The sequence below is a fragment of the Sinocyclocheilus grahami genome, unplaced genomic scaffold (genome assembly GCF_001515645.1).
Source record: "Sinocyclocheilus grahami isolate Dianchi unplaced genomic scaffold, SAMN03320097.WGS_v1.1 scaffold364.1, whole genome shotgun sequence".
Classification (NCBI taxonomy): Eukaryota; Metazoa; Chordata; class Actinopteri; order Cypriniformes; family Cyprinidae; genus Sinocyclocheilus; species Sinocyclocheilus grahami.
Genome location: NW_015505543.1, coordinates 235,381 through 251,133, shown reverse-complemented (window position 1 = coordinate 251,133; position 15,753 = coordinate 235,381). Strand labels below are relative to the sequence as shown.

The 15,753-nt window shown below is 37.3% G+C and overlaps 1 protein-coding gene across 1 annotated transcript in view; it reads left to right on the top strand.

Moving 5' to 3' along the window:
• The window catches only part of LOC107549160 (utrophin-like), a 250,359-nt gene that overhangs the window by 39,642 nt on the left and 194,964 nt on the right, over positions 1 to 15,753 (top strand). Inside the window, exons 4-9 of the mRNA XM_016230150.1 lie at positions 857 to 949; positions 2,351 to 2,428; positions 4,403 to 4,495; positions 5,962 to 6,134; positions 7,219 to 7,334; positions 8,346 to 8,497. Of these exons, the coding sequence (XP_016085636.1) occupies positions 857 to 949; positions 2,351 to 2,428; positions 4,403 to 4,495; positions 5,962 to 6,134; positions 7,219 to 7,334; positions 8,346 to 8,497 (705 nt within the window). The remainder of the gene's footprint in view (positions 1 to 856; positions 950 to 2,350; positions 2,429 to 4,402; positions 4,496 to 5,961; positions 6,135 to 7,218; positions 7,335 to 8,345; positions 8,498 to 15,753) is intronic.

Below are 15,753 nucleotides of genomic sequence, written 5' to 3'. Positions count from 1 at the left end.
AAACAGGGCACCCTCCAAAAAAAAAAAAAAAAAAAAAAAAAAAAAAAAAAAAAAAAAAAAAAAAAAAAAAAAAAACCAGCAATAACAACAAAAACAATTACAATTTAAATATTAGCACTGTACTTTTTAAGTGTGCTATAAAGTAATTGTATTTTATTTAATACTTATTTTATTAGTTTAAAATATAACAGTATCATCACGGTTTATTTTTGCTTAAGTGCAATAGTACTATTATTACTAGTGTTAATTGTTTTTTTTTAATGGGTCACACTATGTGCAGTGTGAGCACCAAAGCAAATCTCCAGGTGCTCTCATGGGAACCAGACCGAAAAACATCTGTGCACCCTGTGTATGTTATTATTTAAATGCTGCATGTGCATGTATCCCGGTAATATGCTGAGATAGCTGTAAGTCAATTCTTGGGTTGACTTCCCACTTTCACTTTCAAAACTTGATTCAGTGGTTAGTTTGTAGTCAAACATGTCTCTACATGGCATTTCTAATATAGTTATTGTTTTAAATATGCTATTAATAATAATACAGTAGTCAACATTTGAAGTGGATTAAAACCATTCATCAAAAGTTGTCCTAAAACCAAAACAATACCTGTTCTTGTCTTTTTTGATCCACTGCAAACGTTCACTACTGTAATATAATTATCAAATAATAATTAGCATTGTTTTGTATTTTATTTGTTGTACATTTTAACTATTTTAATTGTATTAAAATATTAAAGGGGAAGGTACATTTTGTTGTTTATTACTATGTGATGTATGATTTTTGATTGTTTAGTAAAAAAAACAATGGAAAATATTATTTTTTAATATGCATTTAACTTTACTGTTATGTGTTGTAGACGGGGAAGGAGCCCATCAAAGACATGTTCACTGACCTGAGAGACGGCAGAAAGCTCCTCGATCTCCTGGAGGGGCTGACTGGAAACACACTGGTGTGTGTCTGTGTGTCTGTGTGTCTGTGTGTCTGTGTGTGCGCGTGCGTTTGATGGTTGGGAGGGTTTGAGTAGCGATCGAGTGTAATGTGTCTGAATGGTGTGTTATATTTTGCCTCGATCAAACACTGATTTGGAGATACACACACACAGAGCGATTGAGTGACAGAGGCTGTGGGCTTCATCTTCATCGCTCTTCATCAGTCCTGATTAAACTCATTACAGTGTTTCATCTTCACAGTATGGGCTCATGTGAGATGTAGCTCTTATGTAAAGTAGCACGCCATTATTTTGATGGAGTGAATGGTATCAGATATCAGACTGCGAAACTGAATGATTGTGTTATAGTATTGACATCGTACTGTAAGAGAGGCCCGGGTAATTTATCAAATATTTATTTATTAAACATTTTCTTTATGATGATTTTGGTCATTAAGGTTTGAATCAGGTGAAACTGGCTCTTTCAAAACTTGATTCGTTCATATGCTTTTTGTTCATTTAGTTTAATCAGTGTGGAAAAAAGTGTGGACTTTTAATTGTTGCATCAAATATTACAAATCAAATTGGCAACTAACTTTGTTTGGTTGAAATGGTTCTTCTGATTGGAAGAAAAATCACCTTCAAGAAATTTTTCAGCAAATACAATACACATCAAGATATATATTAAATATCGTCAAAAAGGGGGAAAATAGTTGGAGGTTAGTGCATTTTTTTTTTTTTTTTGCTTGGTTTTGCTTTGTTTTGTTTTGTTTGCTTTGTTTTGTTTGCTTTGCTTTGTTTTTTGTTATTTTATTTATTTTTGGAGGGAAAATAATATTTTTATTTAACAAGGATGCGTTAAATTGATCAAAAGTAAAGACATTTATAAAGTTATAAAATATTTATTTTCCTAATAAATGCTTTTCTTTCTATTCATGAAAAAAAAACTAAAAAAGAGGACAAAACAGCACAAATGTTTTTATCATTTATAATAATCATAAATGTTTCTTGAGCAGCAGAGCAGCATATCAGAATGGTTTCTGAAGGATCGTGTGACACTGAAAACTGGAGGAATGATGCTGAAAATACATCTTTGATCACAGCAATAAATTACATTTTATAGTATATTCAGTTTTAATATATACATTTCAAATTGTAATAATATTTCACAATATTACTGATTTTTATCAAATTACTGCAGCCTTAGTAAGATTTCTTTAGAAAATGTAAAAAAAATAATCATATCAACCCCAAACTTTTGAATGGTAATTTATTTTGCTCAACACTATTCCAAGGCATTTCAAAGAAAACCTGGTACTATCATGGTGCATGTTCAGAAGCACAGTAATACTCTAGCACTGTTTTGTACTGTACATTGGTGAACGTGACTGTATGGCGTAACTCTCTTTCTCTGTCTCTCAGACCAAAGAGCGAGGCTCTACTAGAGTTCACTCCCTCAACAACGTCAACCGCGTGCTGCAGGTCCTTCATCAGAGCAGCGTGAGTCTCTCTCTCTCTACCTTCCCATGTGTCCTTGCTGCTGGGTGACTCTCTGGGCTTCAGCTGCGGGAGAAAATTATTTTTATTTCTTGCCTCGTATAAGCTGACAGACGCTGCCTAGGGGAACGTACAGCAAGGGCAGCCTAATTAAAACGCTTTACAGTTCCTGTGTGTCTTTTAGGGTCATTAGCGTGGCGTTTTGACGGCAAGGTCTCTACATTTCGACATGTCTTTATGCTTTGATGGCCTGGAGTCAGACAGACCAAACAGAGCCACAAACACAGATGCTATAAACAATGTGTTTTTCCTGTCACATTTTGCATGTTCACTCATGTTCCAGATCATTGTCTTTTGTGGACTTAGTGCAATTTAATTTAATTAAATTTTTTTGTTGTTTTGAATTTGTTTTATCTTAAATTTGTTTTATTTTATTTTAAATTTATTAAAACATTTATTTTATCATTTCATTTTTTTATTTTTATTTAACTGAACAATATTCATATAAACCCATTATAATGTCACATTTAGCTGTGCATTTATTATAGTGGTGTTTCTGTCTCTGTCAGTGTATCAGCTCTCTCGGCTGTTAGTTAATTGTTTGTCCACACATTTTTACAATAAAAATAATGTGTTAAACAAACAATAAATAGATAATCACAGAAATTGTGTGTTTCGCAGCCCTACAACAAATGTATATAAAGGAAAAGCACCAACAGGCATTGCAAACACTGAACGTTTCAAAAATGACCTAACATTGGATGATTAATTGTCCTGGCGGATATAAGTGTCTATCATTTCCCTGTAATTAGCTGAGTGGTGAATATTCACTCAGCACAGTTTCCTGTGTTTTAATCTCTTGACCGATACAAGCGCTCCTGGTCCAGATGTTTGCTGATCCTCCAGTAATCTTATTTAGTGACGCTGCTGTTGATGGATTACGTTCTTTGAATATTACACTCTGATTATGTTGAGGTTGAGCTGGCTCTCTAAACGCAGTGATAGAGGGATGCTTGAGGTTGACTCTCTAAGCAAACATGACAGCTTAAGTCGAACGCTTGAATTGTAAGTGTAGGTTTGGTTAATCTACACCTGTAGACACACTGTCAGATAGGCATGTTTACACAGAATCACACACATCACGCCAGCGGCCCGTAATCCTCTCTCAATGAGTCAGTGATAGCAGGTTAGAAACAACTGTGTGTTTATATATTCCATATGAAAGCATGCAACGGCATTCAAGACGTGATACAGTATGAAACGTTTACTTTGTAATGTAACATTTTTGAGTTTAGTTGGACATAATGAAGGTCAGACTCGGATCTATTTTTAACTGTGGTTATATTAGTCAAAAAGTAATTCAGAGGTGGGGAGTGTTATTACATACAATTTGAAAGATTAGGAAAATAATTTTTGGTAATACTTTACAGTAAAGTCCCATCATAGCAATGAGCAATTCAGTATCTTTGTTACTGAACAAAGAAACTAAATTGTGTCTTTGTTAATGTTGGGCAATACAAATACAATGGTTTATTGTTAGTTCACGTTACCTCAGGTCCATTTAATAATATTAACATGTAAATTTTAATTTTAATAATGCAATGTTATTAAATGTTAACTGATATTAATAAATAATGATTTTTATTGTTAGTTGATGTTAATTAGTGTACTTAAAAGTAATGTTAAGAAATGGAACCTTCCTGTAAAGTGTATTTTAGTGTAAGAGAATTTGTAATTATTCTTGTTTTATTTGTATTTTTATTTTTTTTTTCATTTTCACAGTAAACCAGAAACATTTATTAATGAATCCTTTTTTTTTAAAGAACTGCTTTAGATTATTTGAGCTTAAATACATTTGTTCTTTATTTGTGATTTTTAAAAAAGATATTTTAAAATATAAATTTTTTTATATTTGTCTTGTTTCTTTTACATTTTTTTTCATTTTTTTTGTATATTTTAATTTTATTTATTTTTCAGGTGGATCTGGTGAATATCGGCGGGACTGATATTGTCGATGGTAATCATAAGCTCACTCTAGGACTCATCTGGAGCATCATACTGCACTGGCAGGTCAGAAAACACACACACACAGCTCTTAAATCTGGATTCTTTGTGTGCAAACATATTTCTGGAACATTTTTTTCAAAGACACAAGATGTATATGGGTTTTGCTACTTTTGAGGTTCTGATGTCAAAAGCAAATATGACAAAAACTAATTTTGTGAAGACATCTGATGTGCTTTCACTATCAAAATCATGTTTCTAAAAACTTTCTTGGCCAATTTCCGATTTTTTGTAAGTGTGACTTGCCGATACCGATTTTTGCCGATTCCGATTTTCTTTCTAAAAACTATAATTACAGCATATACAAACAAAAATACCTTTTTAATGCAATTTTTTTTTTAAATTCCACATTACAATTCCCCCAATCTGGACAAAGTTACAGATGTTCTCTCACTTAAACAACTCTCAAAATAAAGTGCTCTGTGACAAGAAAAGAGGTAGAAATAACAATTAACTGAAAAGGAGTTGCTGTATGTAACAAAACAGATGTCATTTCCCACTAAATTCTTAAATGGTCATTATTTTCATTGATCTTATTAAATGTGTCATCTTTCACATTTCAAATTCTTACATTGTTTCAATGAAATCCATTCAAATTAAATTAGTCTGAACAGACTCCGTCTTTCCACTGCAGCAAACACAGAAGCTGCATATGAAGTGGCATTAGATGTATTTACACAGACTGTTTGATGAAGTTGAGGTGCCATAAAAGCATTTACACAACAAAATTTTGGATGCATAAAGAATTTTATAGATTCATGTTTTAAATATTTTTTGAAATGTTGGGGAAAATGCAATGATAGTTTTAAATATGAAACAAAAACCAGTAGGTGGCAGTAAATGATTGTTTGAATGAGTGAGTCATTTAGTCCTTCATTCAACAGATTCGTTCAAACAGCTGATTCATTCAGAAACGAGGCAAGTGACTGTCTTTATGAATGGGTTACTGAATCATTGACTCACTCGATTCGTTCAAAAACGTGAATTTATTCAGTAACAAACACTGCTGTGTTGCTCGGAGACACACAACGGTTCTGCTGTGGTTTTGAATGGAACTATTTTTATCAGCGAAATTGAACAAAAACACTCAATATTGTGTCAAGTCACTTAATTTGAACTTCTTGTTTATTGAACTACTATTGTATAAAATCACATTGCAGTCATGTGGAAACATTTTGGTCGTGCGTACCTAAATCATATTATAAATGTATTTTATTTTTCTACCACAGTATGCATCTTTAACTTTGTGTGTGCTGTTGCGCTCATTTGTTTTGAGTTTCTCATTCACTCAGGCTGTGCAAGCCTCATCTAGCATGACATAAATACATTATCAGTCACCATAAGTGTGATGTCAAAACGATCATGCGGAAAACCGGCTAATTCCGGTCCCTGGCCGGTCTTATCGGTGCATCTCTAGTCCTTAATAATATAGTCTAACAATCCTCTCCGTGTGTGTGTGTGTGTGTGTGCAGGTCAAGGACGTCATGAAGGATGTGATGTCCAGTCTTCAGCAGACCAACAGCGAGAAGATTTTGCTGAGCTGGGTGAGAAACTGCACCCGCAACTATAACAACGTCAACGTGCTCAACTTCACCACCAGCTGGGCAGACGGCCTGGCCTTCAACGCCATCCTACACCACTTCAGGTGACACACACATGCACGCACGCATACACACGCACACACGTGCATGCACACGCACGCATACACACGCACGCACAGACACGCACGCACAGACACGCACGCATACACACGCACACACGTGCATGCACACGCACGCATACACACGCACGCACAGACACGCACGCATACACACGCACACACGTGCACGCACAGACATGCACACGCACGCATACACACGCACGCACACACGCATACACACGCACGCATACACACGCACACACGTGCATGCACACGCACGCATACACACGCACGCACAGACACGCACGCATACACACGCACACACGTGCACACACAGACACGCACACGCACACATACACACGCACGCACACACGCATACACATGTGCACGCATACACACGCACGCATACACACGCACACACGTACACGCACGCACACACATTTTTTTACTTAAATGTAACATCGGATGAAAAGGTAGATAAAAACACAAAGCTGATTTGTAATTTATTATTAGACAAATTCTCAGAGGATTTTATGCATGTTTGCACCTTAATCACTAAATTCTTTATGAACTTATGTAAGCAATGTAAAATGTTTGTGGATGAAGGGACTGAGAACAAGTCGGTAGGTCCAGATGTAATCCAGACTTTTTCCACATTTTCTGTTCTGGTTTTGTGGGGAAACCTGCATAATAGGTTTAAACAAAGTGTGTTAAACCGAGCTTAGTACTACTCCTTTATTGGCACCCGAAGAGTTATCAGATCTGCAAATATTTAATAAGCAAACACGCAAGGGTGTGTAGCTATGAATGACAGAAGTAGATGTACTTCTGAAGTACATGCAGAAGTAGATGTAGATTCACGTGGACCTGCTTGAATATCATCCAGATCTGTGGGCTTCATCCACACCGCAGCAGAAATGTGGTTTTCGGTCCACATAGGTTCAGTTTCGAAACAGTCAAAACTGCATTCTGTAATCAAAGTGACTACCTGAACTGAATCTCGTCATTGAAAGCTGTTGCTCATGTCAACTCTCATTGATGGTGAATGTGTGAACGGCCGGTTAGACTCTTGATGTGAATTGTGTTTCAGGCCTCATGGGTTCAGCTGGGAGGAAGCAATTCGTCTAACCCCAGTGGAGAGGCTGGACCATGCTTTCACATTCGCCAAAGATCAACTCAACATTGAGAGACTCCTGGATCCAGAAGGTAAAGAAGCATCGTGACACTAGAACTGCTCCAATTCAAAATAGGAGCAGAAAGCGATAAACATTTTCCATTGTTTGGCGAAGTCCAGTCATTAGAGATTACTTTTTTGAGATGTGCGTCATACATTGCTACACTATTTACAGTGGACAATAGGACTGCACGATTTAGGGGCAAAAACGAATTGTGTGTGTGTGTGTGTGTGTTTTTTTAATTATTGCAAAGGGTTTTATTGTATTATTGTAGAGGATTATAAAAAAAAAAATATATATATATATATATAAATAAAAATGACTATTGTAATAATTCCATGTAAAATTATTTTAAAAAATCAAGCATTTGGGAACAACAATATAATGCATCACATTACAGCTGTAAAATTGCAGTACTAATATTTCTGTCTTAACTTTCAAACATTAAGCCATTGGTGACTAATACAATTGAGAGCCCTTAAAGCTTGCCTTTTCTTTGATGAGCGTTTCTCATTAAAAGTTTGAGAAGATGGTTGCACGTTGCATTTCCAAATGCATGTTATAATGGCAGATAATGAGCTGCTCATATGTAAATGAACACAGAGCCGCACTTCACTATAAAACATTCAGCACATGTACTTATTTTATTAAACTGCAGCCTTTGCAATTTGATAATCGCACTAAGCCATTTTGCGAATTTGATTTTTTATTTGTATTATTTGTACAGCCCTAATTAACTTTTCATTCGCGTTCTTGACCATTATCTGACGTGATGTTGGCCTTGTTTGGAGATCTTGTCAGTTTGTTGTTTACGCCTGAAGCAGGGAATCAAACTAATAAAACAATGCCAGTCAACAAACCGGTGTCCAGCACATTCCAGAGCCCAGATCCTGAGACTAATCATCTGGACTTGATTGGATTACATGTCTTTTCCTGAACACAAGTTCACATGAGCCATAACTAATCAGAGGGGCCTCATAGAGCAACTCCATAAACCCACACACCCATATTCATATTCATTCTTTCTCTCTGTGTTTCTCAGATGTGGCGGTGCAGTTGCCGGATAAGAAGTCCATCATCATGTATGTGACCTCACTCTTTGCTGTGTTTCCCAATGACATCACGATAGATGACATCAGAGAGGTGGAGACGCTGCCCAGACACTATAAGGTGGAGCACGAGGATGGACACGCTGTAAGTGCACTGGTTACCCAAAAAACATGTGCTTTAGTGAGCTAACTGTCTCAGATTGATGTTCCATCATGTGCAGAAACGATCATAATCCAAAACTGGTTCGATTGCAGTGGTCTTGAGGACATTTTCAGTAGCCCCTCACTGCAGAACACAAGACTCAGGGGGCGTGGTTGTATCCACATCTAGGGGGTGGAGAATGGTAGGTTTAGGGATGGAGATGGGTAGGTTTAGGGGTGGAGAATGGGTAGGTTTAGGGGTGGAGAATGGTAGGTTTAGGGCTGGAGAATGGTAGGCTTAGGGGTGGTGATGGGTAGGTTTAGGGGTGGAGAATGGTAGGTTTAGGGCTGGAGAATGGTAGGCTTAGGGGTGGTGATGGGTAGGTTTAGGGGTGGAGATGGGTAGGTTTAGGGATGGAGATGGGTAGGTTTAGGGGTGGAAAATGGGTAGGTTTAGGGGTGGAGAATGGGTAGGTTTAGGGGTGGAGAATGGTTGGTTTAGGGATCAACGGGTGGAGACGGGTGGGTTTTGGTATTTGGAAGGTGGGAGGAGTTGGGTCTGGATCCAACCACGCCCCCTGGATCTTGTGTTCTGCAGTGAGGACCATCTCGACATTTTGTCCCTTCTGAAGATGGTTATAAGCTTCTCTTGCTGTGTGAAGCCAGTTTTCAGGGCTGTTTAATGTAAAGGCTCATTCACTACAAGAACGATAACTGTGGCTATGTTCACACTGCAGGCAATTGTGGCCCAAATTCGCAAAAATTTTGCTCACATGTGACTCAGATCTGTTTTTGTCATGACGGTGTGAACCGCACAAACCACATGGAATCTGATCTTTTCAATTTCCATTTGTGCCACTTCCATATGTGGTGCTAAATCCGATACAGGTCAGATGTTTTGAAATACGACCGCAGTGTGAACAGTCATGTCGGAATTCATGTGACTTTTGCGTCGCTCTAGATCGACATTCGTCATAATTCCGCGCTGACGGGAGACACTTCAAAGATTTTACATCCCCAAAGTTATCAAGACAGTTGCGAATGGTAGTCGGTGGAAGTACAGTGATGTGCCAGTACTCATAAGTATTATAGTGACAACTCCATATACAAGCAAAACATTAGCTCGTATCATAAAAGTTTCAGAACTCTGTCACATCCTTCTCATTATTTTTCATATTGTCTGTGCATAATTTCGCTGGCTTCTGCAGCATATCACACTATAAATAAACGCATAATTGCTTACCTAATGTCCTCCATGTTTACTTCCGTATGACAGCGCTAATTTTGGACTAGTTTTGAGAGGCAATTGGGCAGATTTTTTTGTGAAAACCGGGAAACCCTATTTGTATCGTTCTTTTGCGCATGCTGGTCAGTTCAGAACCATAATCTGTTCACACTGGAAATATGATATTGGCCACATTTAAAACGGAATTGAGCACTAAGGCTCGCAGTGTGAACGTAGCCTAAATTAGCATCCACATCAAAGCTCGATAAGGTTATGTTTGTTGTAAGTGCACTGCGGTTTTGTTGTCTGTCGCTTTAAATGCTGAAGCTCTTTAAAGTCGAGTGGATTCTGATTGGCTGTTAATGTTTACATTGTTCATCAGGTGGAAAGAAATTGTTCTGAAAGTGATCCCAATGATATTATTCCACTGTGTCATTATCGTTTTAGTTGTGGTGTGAACTGCACTATTCTCGCTGAATTAGAATGATTATTAAAGCTTACAGTGTTTGTTATCGTACTTGGTGTGAATGCCGGCCCTTAATACCATTTTCAGGATGTAATTTTCACTTACAGAATAATTAGTCTCATTTATGTGTATGATTAGCTGAAGAAGTTCTGTTGTTCCATGAGTAAATGCCTGTTTACATCAAGATGAATATTCGGCGTGAACGTTTGGTTTGGTCTCGGTTCAGACCAACATGAACATTTGCATGACATCAGTGTCGGATTTTTTTACAGAAAGGTTTTCTAATCTCTTTTACACTGCACTGCAAATAAAACTGGCTAGCCAATAAGATTTGTGCTTTTGGTCACATGCCCAGAGCCACTACTGTAATGCAAAACTACGTCTTGGTGGTGCTCACGAACGCTAAATGCATTACCGCGGGAAGTAGGGGTGCTGCAGCACCCCCTGGAGTGTAGCCCATGAAAAAATGGGGGTGCAGTGTTAAAAATAAATGAATGAACGATTTGTTACAAAAAATAAATAAAATGTATTTTTATTAATTTGTATATTCATTAAAATTCTTTGAAAATAGTAGCCTAAGCCTATAATGACAAGAAGCAATGGTTAAACATGAGTTAAGTTGAATCAAATTGACTGTGAAAGTCGTTTCGGCTTTTTTTTTATTAATTTTTTTATTTCATTTTAAATAAATTAATTTAATATTTATTCAGCAAGGATGCATTAAAATGATCAAAAGTGACCAAATACATTGTAACTATAATTTTAATAAGTGCATTATTTAGCAGTTTTTTTTGTTTCGACTTATTAAACTGACTTAAAAAATAATTTGTTGCCCTGAATTTTTTTTATTGTATTATAACCTGTAACGTCTGTGCCATACCCAAATTAAGAATTAATGATTAAAATTATAGTTACAATGTATTTGATGAATGTAAAGTTCAAAAGAAAAACATTTATTTGAAGTCAAAATATTTTATAAAATTGTCAGTGTATTTAAGGTCACTTTTGATCGTTTTAATGCATCCTTGCTGAATAAATACATTAATTTAATTAAAATAAAAACAAAACCAAAAAAAAAGCCGAAACTACTTTCACAGTCAATTTGATTCAACTTAACTCGTGTTTAACCATTGCTTCTATGATTTCTACAGACATAGCAAAGAGACAGCAGAGAAATAGCGAGAGCGTGTAGCGCTTATTTTGATCTTTAACGTTAGATCTTTCCTATATTTTTTAAACAAAATTAATATTTAAAGGTGCAGTAGGAGATCTTGGAAAATGCTAACTTTAGCCTGATAGCACTGAAAGCGAACGTTCCACCCTCCCTGCAATCGCCGTCCAAAGCCATGCCCCCTGAACACATATACGCTCACAGACCAGAGACAACATTACAATAAGCTACATCAGCGGTTCCCAATTCTAGCCCATATTCCGAAGTGAAGTAAACTTCAACGGATTTCCCCCGCTCAGGGACTGGGATCATATTGATCGGAAGACAGTTCATGCACAGAGCTCACTTCTAATGAGCTGGTTATGTAAATCGGATATGTTAACTAAGCGAGACATGCAAAATATGCAGAGCGGGGGGTGCGAGGACTGGAATTGGGAACCGCTGGGATACATCATGTGTCATTCACCGGTGAGAAAACTTTAAAAGTACTGCAATACCAGGAAGGAAGATCGGGTTGTTGATGTTTGTCTGCCATTCTCGCGCTGTCTGCACAGCGTGCGTGAACGCGCTGATGACGTACCCTGTCTGTGCGAACAGGGTGCGCAGAGGTATGCGAATACATTCGTTGACAGGCAGGTAGGAAAGCCAATTAAAATGCTCGGACCGAACGTTTTGATTGGACGAACATTTCTTTGTCCTTCACCTTCCACAAAATATATAAATACAGATAAATACATTTAGACCACTTAACTTAATGATTGCAATCGTGATGTGAAGAGACTTTCAACCAGCATGCATAACAAAAAATGTTTCTGAAGACAATCACCTATTGCACCTTTAAGGTTGATTCAATATTACTCTTAATGCTAAAAACACACACAACATCAGCAATGCTACAATGACAAAGTCGCTTATTAAACATAAAACTTTTATGAACAGAACAAATAAGGCTGATGTACCCGCTTTGTAACACAAATAAATAAAAGGTTTTTGGATTTTCCCCTTACTTAAACGAATGCTATGGCTTATTGTTATTAATGGGAAAAAGGCAATACAATAACATAGTACAATGACAAATTCACCTATATCAAATTTTGAACTTTTATTAACAGAATGAATAAGGATATGTTTTACCCGCATTTATCACAAATAAATAAGGATTTCCTCTTAGGCTAAAACGATCGTAGTTTGTGGTTTATTATCTTATGAATCAAAACACATCAGCCATAAAATAGAACAATGGCAAATTCGCATAAATTAAACAGCTAGCTTATAGTAACAAATTGAATACGATGATTGTAGCCTTGTGTTGTAACCCAAATAGCCTGAATAAGGTCTTTTCCCTTATTTAAAACGAATACTTAGTTTGTGGTTCATTATTTTTTTTTTTATGAAAACCCAGCAACAATAAAGACGCTCACTTATTTAAACAAAGAAATTTTCGTTTTAACAAAAGTTGCGCTTTTGGATCCGCAGTCTTCTCGCATCACTCTGGTCACGTGACCCCAACCTCCTCCACCGCACCCCATTTTATTTCTCAGCCCCCCCTCAAAATACGTTCTCGCGGCTATGTCTAAATGCACAAGAAATTTGAATCACAATTGATTTCAATAGAGCGTGGTATTAGCATGTTGCTAAGCTAACACTGATTCTCAAATAAGCATAAAAATACATGGTGCACACAAGTATTGTTTGAAATACTGCATTTGTAATGAGACTGAACTAGTTTTTAATCTATAATTGTTGAAGTTTAATCAGTTCTATTCATAATTGACATTTCGCTCACTTTGTCCGCCATCTTGAATTACATTTTTCACCAAGCCTTCTCTGTGAAGAATACATGCTAATCCTGCTTTATAATTTGAAAATGAAAACATGAAAGAATATACTATGCCTTAAAATGCAGCCTACATAGGCAGTTTAAATTTTGGAACAGAGTAATAATGTTAGTAGTGTTCATTTAATCTATTTATAACCAAATCAAATAAAAAAAGTGCTGCGTCTGTCAACTGAAAGCTGATGTTACTAGACATGATGATTGTAGACATTAGCATAAATCCTCTTATTACTGAAACAACCACAAACACCTTCATGCATCTGTCTAATGACTCGGTGTTTATAAACTCCAGCTAATATTGATGGTCCCGATGGCTAATGGGAATTATGAGTTTTAACAGATGGCTTCAGCTGTTCAGATCGTAATGAAGTGTTATACACAGCAGAGCAGACGCACAGATATATTTAACACAGCCACTTGCTTATTCAGCTGACTGTGAACACCGGAGAAAATCATGACTTCATGCAGACGTAGGTGCCTCTTCATCAAAATATATATGAGGAGAGAACATGCATGATGGGATTTCTTGCTCACAGGATGCAAAAGAAAGCAATGGCAGTTAAAAAGCGATTGTTGTTATTCTGGTGTTTTCTGATGAGGAACTGCCGGTGGAAAATGGGCATCACACTTTAGTGCCAATAAATGACTCCACTTCTACCAGTTTCCTTTTCTTTCTCGCTCACACACTCTCTCTCTCTCTCTCTCTCTCTCTCTCTCGCTGTTCCTCTCTGTCTTCTGCTTTCACTGGTAAGAGTGAGTCATACAGTTGTGCAGTGCATATATATCGTGCACACATGCAGTCAGAGATGGGTAATACTTTTCTTGCATGGCTGTGTACAAATGGTGTAAAAAGCAGCCTGGTATTGGCATGTTTTTTTGGACATGCACCTTGGTAATAGACTATAGCATGCTTTTATGTGCATTTATTATGGTAATATCATAGTTAAACATCAGCCACACACTCTCTCTCTCTCTCTCTCTCTCTCTCTCTCTCTCACTGTTCCTCTCTGTCTTCTGCTTTCACTGGTAAGAGTGAGTCATACAGTTGTGCAGTGCATATATATCGTGCACACATGCAGTCAGAGATGGGTAATACTTTTCTTGCATGGCTGTGTACAAATGGTGTAAAAAGCAGCATGGTATTGGCATGTTTTTTTGGACATGCACTATAGGAATAGACTATAGCATGCTTTTATGTGCATTTATTATGGTAATATCATAGTTAAACATCAGCAATGTTAGAAGTATATTTACCTTGGAGTATTGCATGCAAGTACTATTGTCCAAAAATTTGCTAGCATAATGATACTGTACTTTTCCATGCTTTTGTGTAATATAACATTACCATGGTCAAAACTTGGTCACACTTAACTAAATTTGTCACATGATCCTTGACCTTTTGATCTTAAGAGCAACCATACAGTACAAAAGCAACCATGCAGTCACATAATTCTTATACTCGTGTTTATTTCATAGTTTTGATGACTTGTTTACATTGTTCCAAAATGTGAACAATAGTAATAAAGGATGAGTTGGCGTGTGCAAACTTGAGTTTGTATTAAAATACCTGGGTATTATCCTCTGATACAATAGTGTGCATTAGTTTTGCTAAGGGCTGAACAATTAAAGGAGACATATTATGCCCATTTTTACAATATGTAATTTTGACGAGTGGGGGCGGGGCCGAGAGCCGTGGGAACGGAGCGAGGCCAGTGGAGTAATTGATAATGAGCGACACCTGCACCACTCACCGGTCTCGAGTCTCACGGAGGAGCTCCGGAAGGATAAAAGGAGGAGTGACGACAGTGAAAGACGAGAGAGGACCAGGCCTGGACTTTATTTTGTGTTTTGGTTCTGTTTGTGCGCGACAGTCGTCCGCGAGGGGCTATTTTGTGTTTGTTTTATTATTAAAGTTTTCTTTAAATGTTTGCCGGTTCCCGCCTCCTTCCCGTGACTACGAACTGTGTTACAGTAATATAAGTCTCTGGTGTCCCCAGAATGTGTCTGTTAAGTTTCAGCTCAAAATACTCCACGGATCATTTATTATAACATTTTGAAAATGTCTATTTTGAGTGGAAGCAGAAACACGCTGTTTTTCGGGCCTGTTTCTTTAAATGCAAATGAGCTGCTGCTCCCCGCCCCCTTTTCCAGAATAGAGCTGCGCCTTTACAGCTCGTACCTGCTAAAACATCTGTTTTGGTTCTGATTATCATGTTTATCGCACTGAAATCATGCGTTTTAAACCATATGAGTTTAAACTCCTGATATATGGTTTTCTGAGCGCACGCATCTGAAGCACACGCACAGAAAGCGGCTGTCACAGCATGAGTTCTAAACTAAGTTCTCATTCACACACAAGTTTACGTTAAAACCACACACACAAGTTACAAAAACAGTCGGTTATGTCTGTGAAGGTAAGCAGCTGGGAAATAAATCGCATGTTTATTTGAGATCTGTGTGGCAGCAGCAATATACAGTAAATAAATCAATAAATGCACTTCTCTCATCTCCTCTGACGCTGGGACTCTAAACAGTGTTCTGTGCTCGTCTGTGCAGCCAAA